This window comes from Sylvia atricapilla, chromosome 4 (assembly GCF_009819655.1).
Source record: "Sylvia atricapilla isolate bSylAtr1 chromosome 4, bSylAtr1.pri, whole genome shotgun sequence".
Taxonomy (NCBI): domain Eukaryota; kingdom Metazoa; phylum Chordata; class Aves; order Passeriformes; family Sylviidae; genus Sylvia; species Sylvia atricapilla.
Genome location: NC_089143.1, coordinates 14,349,621 through 14,367,276, shown reverse-complemented (window position 1 = coordinate 14,367,276; position 17,656 = coordinate 14,349,621). Strand labels below are relative to the sequence as shown.

Genomic DNA, 17,656 nt, shown 5'->3' with positions numbered 1-17,656 from the left:
AGTACAGTACTAACTACATTTTTTACCACTCCAGATAGGACGAGATTCTTTTTTTTTTTTTTTTCCTTTTTCTATGAATGCTTTTACTGCTTAATTCTATACTCAGTTGCTGTGAATACAGTTTTTTCCGTTTATGTAAACAATAAATCCCAAATGTACTTTAGAGTATACGACGTGCGTTTCTGATCTTTAGGATACAAGGTGAACATTATAATCTGTTTTTTGAAAGAGCTGAATTGCATGCAAACATTTTGTAAAGATCCTGGGAATGAAAGCAACTGTTACTTCTTCCAGGACTGCACATCCAAGAGCGTAAATTCTTTGTTTGCTTATTCCCTTAGTAGGACATCCCTAGGTCATAGTAACTGAGTAGAAAAACAGTCTAAAAGATATAAAGACAGCCAGGTACCATACAGTCACTAATGTGACAGAAGGTGATAAACACCTACTGAGAGGGAGGGAGGAGGCTTGAAGAATGTGGATATAAAACTGATAACAAGTGAAGGGGAATGTAAAATCATAGCAAGTTCAAAGTGAGCCTGGAAATTTGAGTAGGAAAATAAACGAAGGTGGTGAGGAGCTTTCAACCTTATTGTCTGTCTTAAATAGCATCTAATAGGTGCTAATAAAGACAGGTCCTTAAATTTGTTTGACATTGCTTTGATCCATTTAGTCAGTTGACTTTCTTTTCTGCAGGTGTTACTGTGTTTTTCCCGAGATACATCTGTATTGGAACACTTTGCTTACAGTAGTGCCACCCCACCCAAATCATACATACGAGGTAAAAAAGAGTTATTTTTAAAAAGATCGTGTAGATTTTTGTTGACTGATGCACTTATACAGTATGTGAATTTGTGTTCATTACACCTAGTAGACTACACTTTAAAGAATGTTAATAAGAATATATCCCGCTGACTTCTGCACAGATTCTATTATGACAGCTTAAATCACAGATTGCAATGTTGTTCTTTTACTCATTTTCTATGTATAACTCTGCAGTGTTCCACCAGAAGGAGTGAAACACAACTATGACAATATGGTAAAATCATGACAATGTCTGTTTTCATCAGAGCTAGACATTTAAATAGACATGTAAATATTGTTCTCTGCAACTTCAATAAATGTAGCAGCTGGAAAAGCTGGGAATTGTTACAGAATGTTGTCTTTGCAAAGCAGTGAGTTTTGCAAATATTTGTAGACAGGACCAGAACGTGTTGCTGAAGAACTTCAAGTGTGGAAGAGTAGAGCTTTACCAAACATACTCAACACTGATTTTTTTTAAAAAGCATGGCATCTTCCAGAGTATTAGCTTATTTTTGGATGTTATTTGACTTGAGGTCTCATTATTTTTCTTAACAATCATTGGATTTCTTGATTCAGTCCACTTGCCTTCTCTGCCAGCTTCTCATGCCATTCTTCTGGACATTTCCATGAGTCTTAGAACCTCACCTGCCTTGATTTTACCTAGAGGTTCCTAATTTTGCCTTCCTTCTTGAGTCATTCAGTAATCCAATCACTTTTTTTCCCATGTACCTTCATCTTCTACATTCCTGTTTATTTCCTTGGTCCTGGTGCCTGTGCATTTAGCTGAATATGATCCCTAAGTACTTTTTTTGTGCAGGACCTCTGCTGACAGTTTTCATCTTGCTGCTTCTTATGTCGCTATAAGTAATGTTTGTTTTGTAATTTTTAAATTCCCTTTTTATTACTTTTTTTACTGTCTTCCACTGAATTACAGTGTTTTCTTTACTTACTCCTTGAAATAAGCAAAAGGCTCACCTGAGAGCAGAACAGCAGTGGGATCCTAGGTCTCACTTCAGACACAGAGCCGTGGCAGCCCAGAAACACAGCTATGGAGAACATCCTGCATATTCCTGGACAGATCTGGGGAATGATGTTGCTGATGCCTAAATCTGTGCAGTGTAAATCCGAAAGGCTTGTATGTCCTATTTTTAGCCGATTTTCCAAGAGATGTGCTTTATGCTAAAAATACTCATCCTCCCAGATTATAATTCCTGGCTGCACAACAAACAAACTGTTGAAAGTAAAAGGAGAAAATAATTTTTAGTTTAATGAAACAACCCATTTGTGTAATTGGAAAATACCAGATTTTGTTTTTATGGAGTAGTAGACAGGAGTTTTGCAGGTTAATTTTTATTTTATTTTATTTTATTTTAGTCAGTTCATGCTATAGGAAAATATCAATGTCCAGACTCCATTGAACCTGACAAAAGTTCCATGTGCTAAATTTTATTGTGAAGAGTAAGTAGAGTACACAGAATATTCTATAAATTTTCATGTAGTTAATTAAATTTTTAGTTGAATGTTCTCATTTTAGAACTAAAATAATTGCAAATTTTGATTAGTTGTAATTGTATTTAATAGCACCTTTATATTTCTAAATGAATTGTTAAATTTTATTAATGGATTTTGAATTATTAGTTTCTGTAGTTAAAATATGGTTTAATAATATAAGGTTCATTTTGCAGGGAACATAAAAAAGTTGTGTGATCAGTGTATATGATGAGTGATTTTCTTGACTTAATTAAGTCTTTTGTACCCAGTGGATGACTTAAATGTTTGTTACATCTGAACATCCATCTTCCTCTGTTGCAGACCTAATGAAGCCTTGAATATTTTATCTGTGGTTGTATCTGTTTAAAGGCCTTTCCTATCCCTAGGTCAATCTGCCCTTATTTCCTCCTAGAGCTTCACTGTCTTCAAGGTTTGCAGCAAACACCAGAAGCTCCTAAGGCACACCCAAGCAGAATCTCAGTGGAACAGCTCTGCAGAAATTTTCCTCCTCTTTTTTGTTGTTTGTCATCCTTCTTTATTGGTGCTGCATTTTAGTTTTATATTTGACATTGTACCTGTTCCATTGCATTGCTTGCTACATATTAGACAATGTCAGATGGTCAATAATGTAGTTAGTTATATTTGTAATTCTAACTTAAAACACACTTTTTAATTTAAATTACTTAAGTCTTTATGCTTTTTAACAGCTTAATGACATTTTCTTTGTGGTTTGATGGTTCACAGGAAAACTTGGAATGGAAGAATATGCTGTTTTCTATCCTCCAAATGGTATGAATTATACTATTGCCTCCTCTAGTGGTAGTTTGGAAAGATTTTTTTCCTCAAATACATGATATTTCCTTTCTCTATTACAAGTTATGTTTTGCTGTTACTCTGTGAAATTCATTAATGTAAAGGAGTAAGCTGCATGGAAGCTACTCCAAACCCACATTCAGCCTGGTGTTAGTGATCACAAAAGGAGCTTGTCTATGTGTGGGAAGGAGAAGGGAAATAACTTGTGGTGCAGCAGCTTGTATTCAGTCTTGTATCAGCACTTACAGGATTTGAATGCTAAATGCTGAAACTTGCTGACCTCCCAGCTTTTCACTACTTAACGAACCACACCCTGAAGTCTTCTCCTTTCAAAATGTGCATAGACACAACAGATCTATGTAATTTTAATATCATTGCTGTTGTTAAAACTTCAGTTATTAAATTGTTTTTTTCAGCTCTTACCTTAACCATTTCAATCCCCTTCCTCCATTTGTATTTCAAATTCAAGCTCTTTCTTCTTGCTTTCAAGGCCTTACATCACCAATCTTAAATCCGTGTCTCTGGCCTTGTCTTTTATGTCTTCTGTATTTCAGTGGAGTCAGTTGCAGTACATACTTTTGTTTCTCTTTTTTCTGTATTTGCCTCTGCAATTCTTGCAGCTTTGTAGCCACGAAGCATTGTTCTTCTGATCTTTTGCCAAAGCAGCCACCTCTTACCAGTCTTATATAAAATCTAGTGAATAGGAGCTAAGATCAGCTGTCATGCTACAACTGCCAAGTACTGTGAATGTTCTATCTGAGTACTACATTAATTACTAGAGGTCTTGGCCTTCTTTTTTTCCTGCTTCATTTATGTCACAACATGACATTTATGAGTTGTCATTTTTCTGAAATTAGTTCTGATATCAGTAAAGCTTCTGTGTAACAACTTCAAACTGAGCTTTACTTGGCTTTCTAAGAACCGTGGCTTGTGTTTAAGCCTGTAATTGCTTGTACTGACATAGGTGATGCTATACTTACGTATGTACAAGATGGAGATCTGTGAAGATGCAATAACAAGGAAACACTTTATTCCTGACATAGGCAGAATACAATTCAATAATGTAAGCAGAATACAATTCAATAATGTGAGGGAGAATATTTTTTTTGGCATGCATAAAGAAGATTATTAAAGAACAAAAAAGAAATATTTTTGTTTTGCAGGTGTAATTCCTTTCCATGGCTTTTCTATGTATGGTAAGTGTGATGACTCTCATAAGCTAAAACCTCAGGATTGCTTTTTCTCATATTGTAGTTTAAAGCTGTATATAGTTCTTGCAAATTTTAAACTTGTGTATGTATATGCTGTTATGGTTTTTTGTGTATGAAGATTGTTGAATATAATTTTTAAATTTTCAGGTTGTTTTATTTACTTACATTGCAGCTTGCTGCCATGTGAGAATTCCTTATTTGAGAGCAAATAGCTGAGCTAAGCTATGCATCTTAATGTATATGAATAGAGGGATAAATTTTACCAACAAAGCACTCTTCCTTTATGTTTCACTTCTGGGTAGACCAAATTACCCATAAAAAAAGTCCTTAAAAGTCCTTAAAAGTAAATAATGTGAAAGGCCTATTGCTTTCTACATTTGCCTACAAGAGGTGTTAAGAGAGCATTACATCATATAATGGTTGCCATTAATATAATTTATTGCACAGAGGAAAGCACAAATACTAACAAGAATTTTAGGAAAAAAAGCAGAAGAATCTCCTTCAGTTACAGACATATTACAGCTATTGCAGATGTGAGATTAGATGTTTTGGCTTTTTAGTTTTTGTTTTGGTTTATCAAAGGTGTTTGTAGCATCACAGGGCAAGCAGATTGTAAGTTTTTACATAAAATGCTATGCATGTTTTGCTAATAATAAAGTTTAATGATCACACACAATCATTAAAATCATGGAATTTAAATATTAAACACATTTAACCTGAGCAGGCAAAATTTTTGAAATAATGAGCACTTAAGTTACAAACTCCTCCTTAGGACTCATTTAGAGGCATTCACGTGTTCTATGTGAACTCCTTTACAAAATGTTTGGATTTGATTCTGCCCTTGAGAACAGTGTCTCCCAAACTTGGGTGTGAGTTTTCCTCTCTCCTGTCCTTGCTCTTTGCACAGGGTCAGAATATGCTGGCTCTGAGAAGGAGGAAGGGTGAAAAGCAAGGCAGCAGAAACATGGTAATGTAGCTCCAGGCTGTGGATACAGTGGCTGGGACCAAGCAGAGCATCCTCTGTATTCCATGCTGTGCTGCTATGTGAGGAAGTGTCCTTAGGAAAATCCTATACCCTTTTTCCTGTTTGCATTCATACACTGTCAGGGTGCCAGCTGTCAGAGGCTGATCTGTTACTCTCCTTGACTTAATGTACATGTGCACACTGACAAGTTTTCCACCTCCATCTTCAAGCATTAAAAACATGAACACGGGTAACACCCTTTGCTTTTCTTATCCCTATGGAAATACATGTTTCTGTGAACATCTCACCCTACCTTATCACCTCACCTCTCATACACAGACACCATTTTTGTTATTAAGCCACCTTCTGTGATATTTAGATATGAAAATAAATTCACATGTGCATAGATCTGTGTATATATATTAAAAAAATATACATATATACGTGTGTCTGTGTACATACATATGCAAATAAATATATCCATACCCCTAGCTTAGTGTAAATAAAATGGAGGGGAAGGTGAATGTAGAGATAGAAACTATGAGTGTGTTAAAATGTAAGCTGTCAGCTAAAATGAATGCATCTGTAAAATGAAGCAGTCAGCATGATGACTGGACAGATCAGAAGGCTTTTCACAAAATGGTATGACAACTGTGAGAATACATTGAGTGGATGGACTATCAGTCTCAAGGAATGATGGTTGTGTTTGAGCAGGACATACATAGAGATTTAGCTATATGCTAGACTTCTATGAAACAAGCAAAATTTCAGAGCTGCTGTTTTACAAATGTAATCAATTGTCATTTGGCATCAGGTGTACTGGAAGACTTCTAACAGATCCTGTAAGAAATAAACGTGTCCCGATAAGTTTGTTCATGTTTAGTGATGTTATTTTGGCAACCAAAAGCTGTTCTTTTAATGTTTTCATTTTCATAAATGTCTGTTTTCAAGCACCCTTACAAACAGGGCATCAGTTTGGAGCTGGTCACTGGCCCCATGGCACATGGAAAGTTACAGACACTTGAATCAAAAACTTGCACTGTTTACATTGCCTTACACCTCAGGGGTGCTCTCCTTACAGCATATTTCTTATGGTTCAGAAGCCAGCACTGCAGTAAGCAGGTTCTAATCAGTTTAGCTTCTTGAAATATGTAGGAATAATATCTAGAATGTGTTATACTCCCTTTTTTGTCTTTTTACATTAAATTAGAGACTGTGATTGAATACTTCTTTCTCAATAATTGGTTTAGTACTGTTTTTGTAAATTGTGGTACTATAAATTACTTGGCTTTTCCTCATACTTCATGCGTTTAATCATTGATCTCTTTTAGCAGTTTACAGTGTTGAGTCAATTATAATTCTTTTATCCTTTCAGTTGCTCCACTTTGTTTTCTGTACCATGAACCTTCCAAATTGTATCAGATATTCCGTGAGATGTATGTGCGTTTTTTCTTCAGACTCCATTCCATCTCTTCTCATCCCTCTGTAAGTTCATTAGCAATTAAATCCACTCACTTGATATCCTGTTTGCTACAGAACAATAATATACTGTAGCATGGTTTTCTATGTGATTGAAATGTATCCTTTTAAATATAATAAAATATTTCAGGCAAGCTTGAGAAAATTATTAGGTAATTCCAGTCTGGATATTGTTGCTTTCTATGTCAGTGTTAGTCTTTGCTATCATGTACCTTATTAAAAGAGTAAGTTGTCATTTTATGAGCGTATGGAGTCTTTTATAAGAGTTTATAAGTTTTTTAATTGAATAGATTTCTCAGTTCAAAGAGTCACACAAATTCTGTTTCATTAAAGATATGTAATATCTGAAATATTGTCTGGAGTAAAGAGACTAAAATATATGTATAGAGATATTGTTTCAGTGATACCAAGTTAGTGTCTGTTTCTTTATCTGAAGTATCTTGGTATGACAGCACATGATTTTTAGTACTACTAGATGAGTTTAGATACTTTGTCTGTTTGTGACTGGGATCAATTGTCTTGAATGTACAACAGTTGTAAGAATTAGCTTGTCTTCTATTTGTGAAGAATAAAACAGAGGAAGTACTTGTTTTTTCCTTCAAAAAGTGCTGAAGAGTTATATTGCTTTTGGAAAATATTTCTTGGTTAAAAGAAAATCCTTTCCTTGGTATACCATTTCAAGGCTATGTATTGTGCTTTCCATCTTTAATAGCAGAGAAAGGGGTCAAACAAGAGTCTATTCATTACCATGGTAATTTTTGAAACTATCTTTAAAATGTGTTTATGTTTAACTAATTTTGTAGTTATCCCTTTTGCTGTTTGGTTTTACTTCTCAGAGAGATATTTTTTCTCACATATTTTACATTTTAGTGTAACTGAGGTCTGTTTCATCAAAGTGGAAATATTTCAAGTAGGTTACAATATAATAACCCATTTAGTACTTCAACCCTGACATGCACCATAAGTAACTCAGACTTGAAAAGGACTATCAGAACATGTTATGCTGCTAATACATACATGGAATTGCAGGAGCAAGGCTTTAGTGACTTGAAGGTACTAGAATTGCTTGTGCCTTTCTCACCTGAGTTGATTATTATATCATTAGTAGTGTTTTATTGCTTGAATTAAAAATTGATGCACCCTTACATGCTGATAGTGTTTTCTCAGATTTGACAGGATGAGTGTTAGTATTCACAATATGATCTTGTTTCTTTAGGGCATTGTATCGTTGTGTTTGCTTTTTGAGACTCTTCTACAAACTCACCTGCCCCAGCTCTTCTATCACCTCCGAGAAATTGGAGCTCAGCCGTAAGTGCTTCCTTCTGACTTGCAAATGTTGCACATTGATTGTTGTGAAAATGCTGTTCTGTAGTATTTTAATTTAAGATCTATGGTAAAGTACACAAAAGTATAACCATCAGTGTGCCATTTTTCCTTGAGAGTCAAATGGATTGCTTTGTCTAACCTGTGTGTCTGTGCTTTGTGCATTTCTTCTATATGCTCTGTGAAAGAGAGAGAATTGCTCTGTGAGAAATGTTCTGTGCTGCATTATTCAGCTGAGTTTCAGTAATTCGTGTTGGATCTGATGGAACTAAGTGATGTATTTCCTAGGGGACAGAAGACACAGAGGTGTGTTAGTTGCAGCAGAAGGTACTGGAAGAGGCAAGAGAGCAAGTCATTGAATAGTGAACTCATGGCGCCAGGCACAACAGAACCTTTTTGTCTTAATTGGTATCCATCTTAATAGCATAATAGCTGAAAGGATGAAACATTGAGGGTGATAATAGCTGAGGATCACTCTAATGTGATTGTTTGATCAGAATGATAATGAGAATGATATTAGTACTTTATCAAATGAGACGCTGAATAGTTTTATGATGGCTCTTGCAAATTAAAATATCGATTATAACTGCAGCAAGAGAAAATGCTTATTCATCCCAAAAGAGAAATGCAGAAGGATAATGAAATATTTTCAGTTTATAGACAATCTGATCATTATGGGAAGCAGAAATATAATAACTGCTGTTTGTCACTTGTTCGCAGGCTACGAATTTCATTTAAATGGATGGTACGAGCGTTTTCTGGTTATTTAGCTACAGACCAGCTCTTGCTTCTGTGGGACAGAATCCTGGGATACAATTCTCTAGAAATTCTTGCTGGTAATAGAATTATTTTTACAAAATGTGTGAAGTCTGTGTGAATGTAAGGTAGATACTTGTTAGCTTCAATGTATTTTGTGTTGAGAAGAAAATAGTTGTTTTTTGAATGCAGACAGCAGGTTACATACATGTCAAAGCATATATCATCTAGAAAAATGGAATTGCATGAGTACTGCATCTTTAATAAAAAAATATGTCAGGTAATTTTTTATGGCAATACTCAAAAAATGCTGAGTGCTCTCTGAACAGAACATAGGATGTTCTCCCAGCTTCAGTGGTAAATGAATTAATCACCTTTAACAAAATACAAGATTCATGTTATTTATGGCAACTACCTCTACAGTACTTAAAACAATTAAGAGTCCCCCTGATTTTGCTGGATTTCTTCCTTTGATGTCGTGTCTTTTAAGACACTTTTGTAAGTTTTGTAGCTAAATAATATCCTCATATTTAGGAAGGATTAAGATGGAGGTTTTAAAGAAAACCCGTATCTTCAGTTGAGTCAATTTTTAAATACAAAGTAGCTGAGTAGAAGAGAAAAGGTTTTGGTTCCATTTGTATATATGTAAGACAGCTTGTCCCTTTTAATTAAAAGCTAGTCATCTTCAACCTCAGGCATTTTCACTCAGACTTTACTGAAAGAATGTTGTGTTTTTCCTGTCTGTTTGAAAGAGTGGTCAAAGAAACTCAAACACAGCCACCTGTTGTATATTATTCTTCAGAACCAAAATAATTAAACTAAGTGAAAATTGGTATTTTATATCAAGATTAATTCTAACCACTACTTATCAGGTCAGAAATGTAAATATTGGACATTTTCTTTCAGTCCTGGCAGCTGCTGTGTTTGCTTTCCGAGCAGTCAACCTGATGGAGGTGACATCACTGGCTGCAGCTGAAGTAAGGATAAGTTTCACTTAGAGGAGATTGAAATAGTTTCTGATGCTTTGCCAATAAGAGTAACTTAAGCTTCACATGGCACATGATGCATAGTGCAAATCTTTCTGTCTAAATTCTTACCTTAGATAAAAAATAAGGAAATTGTGAACATGCAGTACATAATGCTGCTTTTCTGGAGTAAAGGAAATAAAGACGATTTGCTATAAAAATGCAGTGTTATAAAATTATTTTGTACAGTTAAGTTTTCTTTAAATATATAATCTGTGTTAGTGGGATATATTGTTTTTGAAATATTGCAGAGGTTTGTACCCTTTTCCTCAGTACATTTTAGTTGCTTCTGTTCTACAAATGACAAAAATTTTACAAGATTACTTTTTCAATGTGAATCTGAAATTTCACTGTGCGTACTGCTGTAGGAAGTGAAGAAAATGAAGTTTTTAGCATGAAGATTATTATTGTTTATATCTAGTAACATATTTTTTCTTTCCTTTTTTTTTTTTTTTTTTGAAAAATACAGTGATTAATTTTTTCCAATCCTTGAGTTTGTGATCACTTTCTTTGGCTTTTTTTAAAACATACTTTCATGAGAAGACATTGATTATTTGAGGCATTACATTGGATTTACTTCACAAGTACTAGCCAAGCCACAGGATAAGGATTCTTAATTCCCAATTATTTTTAGAAGCAAGTTGAAATGTTAGACTCCTTATTCACCCATGATGCTGTGTATATTTGAAGTAAGGCTAAAGGCTAAAATAAAGTTACTTGGGTGCTATACATTGGGTAAACGTGTTTTTTCTTTGAAATGTTAGAATTAATAATTATGCAATACGGTATTAACAGAAACCAGAATAATTTGTTTCTAGCCATGTCCAAATCTGATTATTGGCAGTATTACAGTCAGTATTTGAATCTTTTCCTGACTTCTTAACTTGCTTTAAAGAAATTTGATTCAAATGTCAAATTTAACAAGCCTTTTTGATTTTCGTCCTAGGCTGTACTTGCTGACCTTTCAACCCTCAAAGTTATGCCTCTTCTTCAAATCTTTTTGTTTGCTACTATCACCTGATCTACTTCAACAATACTGGTACCACATTCCAGTCTTTCTGGAGAAGCTAAGCATCATCTATGCAATGTCTGCATAAAGCCAAAATTAAACTCCATATATAAAATCAATTTGCAAATAATTACCTTAATATTTTCTAACCGGAAAAAATAACTTGGCACACAATTGTGTGAAGTGCATGCTAAATAATTTTACTGTAAAAGCAATGGTTATTATTTGCACATTGAGAATGACTACTTGTGCAAATAAATAATATGAATCGCTGTTTTAAATGCATGTAATATTAAATTAAATAAAGTAAATGTAATTCGTGATCTGAGTTCTGTGATGTTGTTGTCAGAGTTGTAAAAGCTCTTATTCTTTTAATATGAAATTACTTCTTCAGGCTCACAGGCTTAGAGGATATCATCTCCAATCCTGTCAAGTGACGAAATAAAGATACTTTTACTTGCAAAATTATTTTTTCTTGTTTTCTAAGGAAAAGATGGGATCATACATCTGTACCCTTGTTCATGCCTGAAATGTTTTAGTTTTCTGAAATTCCTTTCCCAGAGAATTTTCTGTAAACAAGATACATGTTTTTGTAACTGTAAATTTGTTTTCATTCCTTTCCCTAGGAGGGACTTCTTTTTGATGTCCCTCTAGTCTGACCAGTGTAATTGAAAAAGTTAGTCTTGGTTTCACCAATCAGATTGGTCTGTGTAAAATAGTATATAAAAAACACACATCCCAAAAGTAAAAAAGTAATTTTCAACCTTCTAAAATCAAAGTCTTTATGTCATTGTAATGTACAACAGCGTCATACATCAGTTTTGCTATCCCTATCTTATTTATTCTTTTCACAGAAATTTTCTCCATGTTCTTTCTCATATTAACTGCTCCTGTTTATTCTTTTCATGCACAGGGATGTAGTCATGCATTCCCCATTCATTTTTGGTTAGGTATGGAGCTATCTCAGGAGTCTGCTGAACTCCTCCCTGGAGTCCCATCAAAGGCATATACTATGTTCCCCTGCAGAGAAGGCCTGAGCATAAAATTTATCAGAGCTGGTCTCTGCATGAGAGAAAATATTGCCCTGAGAACAATGCCAAGAGTCCTTTTGCTGTGCCCTGCACCCTCTCTGAGAGAGCAGTGCTATACCTTTGACAGTTTTCCAGCCTCTATGATTTAACAGCTCAGGCTTCAGTGAAGAGCCCTGCTCATATCTATGTGTGATGGATTGTCACTGCAGTCAGGCTGGCATCATCTGTTAGTTGTCATACCTTTCTTTGAGGTTCTCCTTACAAAATTTGTTTGATTTGTTTAATGCCATAGTTGGAATCAATAATGTGATTTGATTGAGCATATTTTAACACCTGAAAAAGGCTCTAAGTTGAAATATGATAATGGGTTATGTAGTAACTGCATTTGCAGTAGGACTTTTGTCTTTGCCTAGTTTATGAACATGTGCATGCTTATGTACATGTAGTTGTCAGTATTTGCCATACTGAATGTGAATCTGTGAAACATGAATCCTTCTTATTTTGCTCAAAATTTAACAAGTGATCTAAGTGATAGTCTCAGGTAGGGGTATGAACTGTACGTCTGTGAATCTTGTCTCTGTCAGAATAATGTAGTAAAAACTTACTGAACTAGTAAATTTATCAGGCTAATTTAGAAAGAGGTAAAGTTATGGACTTGGTGGTATCACTTCCTAATATAAAGAAACAAACTGCTTAGCAGATACAATGTGAGAACATTTGTGGAAATTTTGTTCCTCATAACAAAGACAATGTTTTCCTTAATATTTGCAAGAAGTTGTAAAAAGATGTGATGGCTTTTATCCTTTACAGCAAATATTACCCTATTTTATATATGGGAAATGAAAGCATAGAAAGATTAAGTGATTTGCTAAAGATTAAAGAGTAAATTCCTAAAAGGGGTGAGCAGTCTCTCCTCTCTTGAATTTCTGTTTGCATTTCTGGATACTCAGTTTGTGTATAAACCACAAGATCATATTTCACCTTCAGAACAATACATAATGTACATCTGCCTCTAAAAATGCAGCATTTTGCAGTTTTTAAAATCTGTAAATTGGATAGCAGTTTAGAACTCATAATGTTACAAAGCAGTCACAAGGATTGTGGCTCAGTAAGGTCATTACAAGGTTACCATGGTATTTTAAAGAATTAAAAGTATTTACTAAATAGCAAGGGAGATTCCCTACAGGCCTGCTGACCCTCTAATTCCCTTTGCTTTGTGCTAGTACATGGTGCAGAATCTGAACAGTACCTTAACCTTTTCCATATGAGGGTTTTTGAGCAGCATCTTCTTTTTCATTTACAATAAATTTGGAAGTGCTATAAGGAGGCAGAGATAGAGACTGTTGGAATCTTGTTTGAACAAGGAATTCCATGACTAACAGAATATGGTGTGTTTTTATCTCCCATCTCCCTTGCATTCCCTCCATCTTCCCCACTGGGGCACTTACACTGTTCCTGACCTGCACCAGTGTCTCTCGTGATGACTGGACAGGGGAACCTTGTGCCCTGGAGCTCATGAGGGTCCCCACACACCTTCTTGTATACAGGAATGCTGAGCCTAAGTGCTCCAAAATGATGAGACTAAGATGAGATTAAAAAATGAACTAGATCCTCACCTTATGCCTCAACTATACTGTTAGATTTTTATATATATTTTAAAAATCTAATTTAAAAGTTGCTTTTACTGAAATGGTTTTGGTTTCCTGTTCCCCTCAGTTACTCTAATTCCAGCAAAATATTTTGTTTCAGATTCTGGCTGATATTTGTATTTTTAATCTTCTTTGCTTAAATAAATACTAATTTAATTTTTTTTAGTATTAAAATGACTAGTTTCTATCTTACAACTAGATACTTCTCATATAGACATAGGTATTCAATTTTAAAATTTTTAATTCTTTAACTTTAGAGATCAGTTCAAACTTCTTGACATCTGTAGTCTGTCATTTGACTTCCAAATCCCTAAAACTCCTTCTACATTTTTAAAGTTTTAAGTAATGGCCAGATGTGATTGTAGAATTATATCTAACTTGATAATTACATTGGTTTAAACAGGCTTAGCTTAATGTCCAATGGCTCGATTTAGTCAGATTGGTTTGGTCTGTTCCTCCCTATCTGAAATCAATATAAATGGACATTTCAGTACAAGAACCAGTTGTCTTCATATTTATAGATAATGATCAAATTTTTTGCTGCTTACCTTAGGTTTCTGGCTATGATCTGTCAAGGGTTTCTTGTAATGTCAAGTGGACTGTTGTAAAAATGCAAAAGTAAATAAGCTTCTCTAAAAATGTACCCAAGTTATCTTCCTTCAGTACTTCCAAAAATATATTGAATCTCAAATCTTGATGGCTGGGTCATGGAACAACTGAATAACTAGAAGAGTTTATAATTTTTAGTGGATTTTTTTGTCATAGTAACAAATTTTATTATGAGAAATGACGAGAGTATAAAGACTGTAAAACAGTTAGATATCCCAGTAAAGGGAAAGGCCGCAAGTAGTCTCCAGTTTAAGACATGATTCGACTTGCCAAAAAACAGGGGGAAAAAAAAGCGGAGGGGAGGAAGTGAAGCTTGCACCTATTTTATTAAAATGTCTCCTAATGAATTTTATAAAATGCTTTCAACAAGACTGAAGGGATTCCTTGAAACAGAATTGCTGTATAAATATCAGTTTGGGGAAAGCAATACAGTGAGCTGTTAATTAACAATAAAATAAACATTTTTTAAAAGATACTGAAAAACATTGCAAAACTGAAGGGCTTTATCTTCAGTGAGGAAGGGGAAGAGCCTTTCAACGTATTGTAACAAGTCAGTAAAATATTCTGTCCAGTATTTTATGTGAGGAAATGGGAGAGGGAGGGGACGGATGCAGCTGGGGCGGTGGGAGCTGCTGGGCGCTTCCTTTTCCCTCTTTTCCTCCAGGCTGTGTCTGTCCACGCCTGGCAGCTTGCGTGTGCTGGACCAGCGGCTTCCATCCCCACAGCTCACACGGAACGGGCAATTAGCTGAAGCACGTATTTCTGCTGCCCAGCCAGCTCCAGCAGGTTTCCTCCAGCCCCAGGAAGCTCAGCTGCTGGGCAGGGAGCGCAGCAGGGCCAGGGCCGAGGTGAGGGCCCCTGGGAATGGTGGGCACAGGGGCATTAGCCAGCCTTCCACTTGGACTGGGCAGCACCGGCAGGAGAAACAGCCCCTGTGGTTCAATAATTTAATTATTTTTTTTTTTTTATTCAATAATCTCCCCCCCTGTAGCTATAGGAATATCATTCTTGTGGGTACTTTCAGAAAAAGTGCTGAAGGACAACTCCAGCAATTGGGATTCAGGGTTTATTTACAACTTTAGGAATCAATACAGAAGGCAAAAAGAACCCTTCTGCAGGCTTCAGGCTTTTAGCACAAAGTCACACGTGTAGTGAGGGGCTGCACATCTGTGATCTGAACCACTTATTGCGGCTAATAACCGTGGAATAATCTGAAATCTCTAGAACCCAGAGATGGTGTGCTGCTATTTGAAATCACGGAAAGATTCTTTTTTTTTTTCCTGTACACTTTATACTCGGTGTTTTCAGTACCTTAACAAAATTGTTAATGTAGGGCAGATCATTTTGATCCAGTAGTGTGACAATTGTGCATCTTGGGTTACTTATCTTTTCTGCAGAGGATGCAGTGCAGCACAGGTCAGCAGTTTTTAACAGGGACAGAATGAGTCTGTGGTTAGGACAAGATGTTTGTCTTGGGTTCATCACCATGCTTTGTAAGACTGCAATGCATAAACAGTGGTACTGCCATCTGACTGCTAAATACTAACCAGGGATCAGCCTTAAAATTAATACAAAGGGAGAAATACTGCTTTCTTGGCAATTTTTTGTTTTGAGCCTTGGTTTAAGCCCAGGGAGGTTCACCTGATGCTGTGCCTTGTGAGACATTGCTGGTTACAAGGAAGTGAACTGGAGGTTCTCTGAAGAAAGTTGCAGAGGGGCCTCTATGTGCCCACATTTCAAAATCACATGTTGTAGATGTTGGACTACTGATATGTGCAAACAATTATCTCTAGAGAATTGGCTTTATGGAGGACCACAGTGCTTTGCCAAATGACATTGTGTTTGGCTGAACAATTTGAACAAATTGTTTCTTTTGGAATTATGACCAAAATAAATGGAATATTTAACAAAAGAGTTAAAGACACAGTTTGTGCAAGACAAAGCATGTGACCAATTTCTGGGCTTTGCTTTAAACAAAAAAGCCTGTATCATGTTGCTAAGAGACAAGTTGGAATCTGATAGTCAACGGCAAAATATTATGTTTTATTCACATAACATGTTTTAGTAGGTATCTGATTGTTCATTTTATTCAAGAATTGTGTTCTCTGAGTGTTACACTCTGTGGGTTTTTTTTTCTGAAAAGCTCTATTTAGGATAGTTATGCCCTAATAAGTCTAATTTTAAATAGTAAATCAGCAGAATATATGTTATTAAAAGCAATAATATCTAATTTTCTATGTGTTCAGTACTATTTCTTATCTAAATTTTTTTGATAATATGTCTAGTGTCAAACATTTTCCCTTTTCTCCCTTTTTTTCCAAGTGCATCTGGGTTTCAAAAACAAGCATTTATTTGAAGCCCAGTCGTGGCTCATTAATGTTAACATCAAGTTCTAACTTGAAAACTGGCATAGTTACAGCTTGTGAAGGAAGTTCCAGTTGCTAGCAGCACTCACATTGCTAGTGAAGTTCTCTCCATCATTGCTGACCTTAAGACATAATCAGATGTTTCATTTTAGTTTGTTCTAACGGTGCCCAGTTTCTGAAGGCATTACAGCTAACTGATAGACATGGGAAAGGGGTGTCAGGAGTATCAATGCCCCTCATTTCCATTAGCACGAGGCAGGAGAGCCCATCTGTCACCTCTGCCTCACGCAATGCACTTCCACTGTGGGGAAAGCAATCCTTGAAAGAAAAGGGAAGAGGTGTGGAAAAAGATGTTCAAACGCCTTCAGACTGTGACCTCTGCAACACAAAAAGTGATGTTATTTGCTACTTGTATTTTTAACACAGTACACTTTCTTCTACTGACTTTATATTACATCTTTATTCAAAGATTAATATTTTTTTAATTTTAAAAGCTTGAGTAAGTTTTGTTAATCATGCAAAAGATAAAGTGTCTTTTTGATATGTTTGTATAAATTTTGAAATTCAGATTTGTACCACTAGATTTTTCTGTTCCAGAGCTTTATGCTCTTTTCTCTTTTTGCAATTTTCAGCAAATATCCTTACATAGTTTTGTCTAATCTGTGTTTCCTGTCTATGGGAATTACAGGTCATGTCTTACAAAAAATAGGAACCTTACTGATTAGGGTTGTTCTCTTCCCCTGAGAAAATATGTTTCTATTGTGTTACAGAGAAATCCTGGAAAAACTTTGCATTCGGTATCAAGTCCATTCCTACATTAGGTGGTAATAGGGATAAGGGGTAAGTATTGTGGAGAGTTGGTTTATGGCAAGTATTATTTATTTAGGCAGCTAATCAATATTCAGTCTTTAAAACACATAATTAAAAGGTGAAAGTGGTAGATGTTTGGCTTTGCAACAGTCTAGGTTAATAAAGACCTAAAGAGAGGTTTGCAGTCTTAGCCAAATATATCAAAGACCTTCCTGTCAGTGCAGTCCTCCAGAAACAGCAGGAAATGATGCCCAGGGTGTTTTCTTGAACATTCTAGGTGACCATTCTAAATGCAGACAGTGGAGAGCTCTGTGGA

The 17,656-nt window shown here is 35.5% G+C and overlaps 1 protein-coding gene across 2 annotated transcripts in view; it reads left to right on the top strand.

The window, feature by feature from the left end:
- The window catches only part of TBC1D19 (TBC1 domain family member 19), a 46,569-nt gene extending 35,378 nt beyond the window's left edge, over window positions 1-11,191 (top strand). The window contains exons 14-21 of one of the 2 annotated variants that reach the window (XM_066317142.1): window positions 697-781; window positions 3,040-3,084; window positions 4,272-4,304; window positions 6,659-6,768; window positions 7,979-8,070; window positions 8,806-8,921; window positions 9,748-9,818; window positions 10,813-11,191. In XM_066317142.1, the coding sequence (XP_066173239.1) occupies window positions 697-781; window positions 3,040-3,084; window positions 4,272-4,304; window positions 6,659-6,768; window positions 7,979-8,070; window positions 8,806-8,921; window positions 9,748-9,818; window positions 10,813-10,887 (627 nt within the window). In that variant the 3' untranslated portion in view covers window positions 10,888-11,191. The remainder of the gene's footprint in view (window positions 1-696; window positions 782-3,039; window positions 3,085-4,271; window positions 4,305-6,658; window positions 6,769-7,978; window positions 8,071-8,805; window positions 8,922-9,747; window positions 9,819-10,812) is intronic. The other variant, XM_066317143.1, reaches the window with a different exon arrangement.
- Window positions 11,192-17,656: the final 6,465 nt, after the last annotated feature.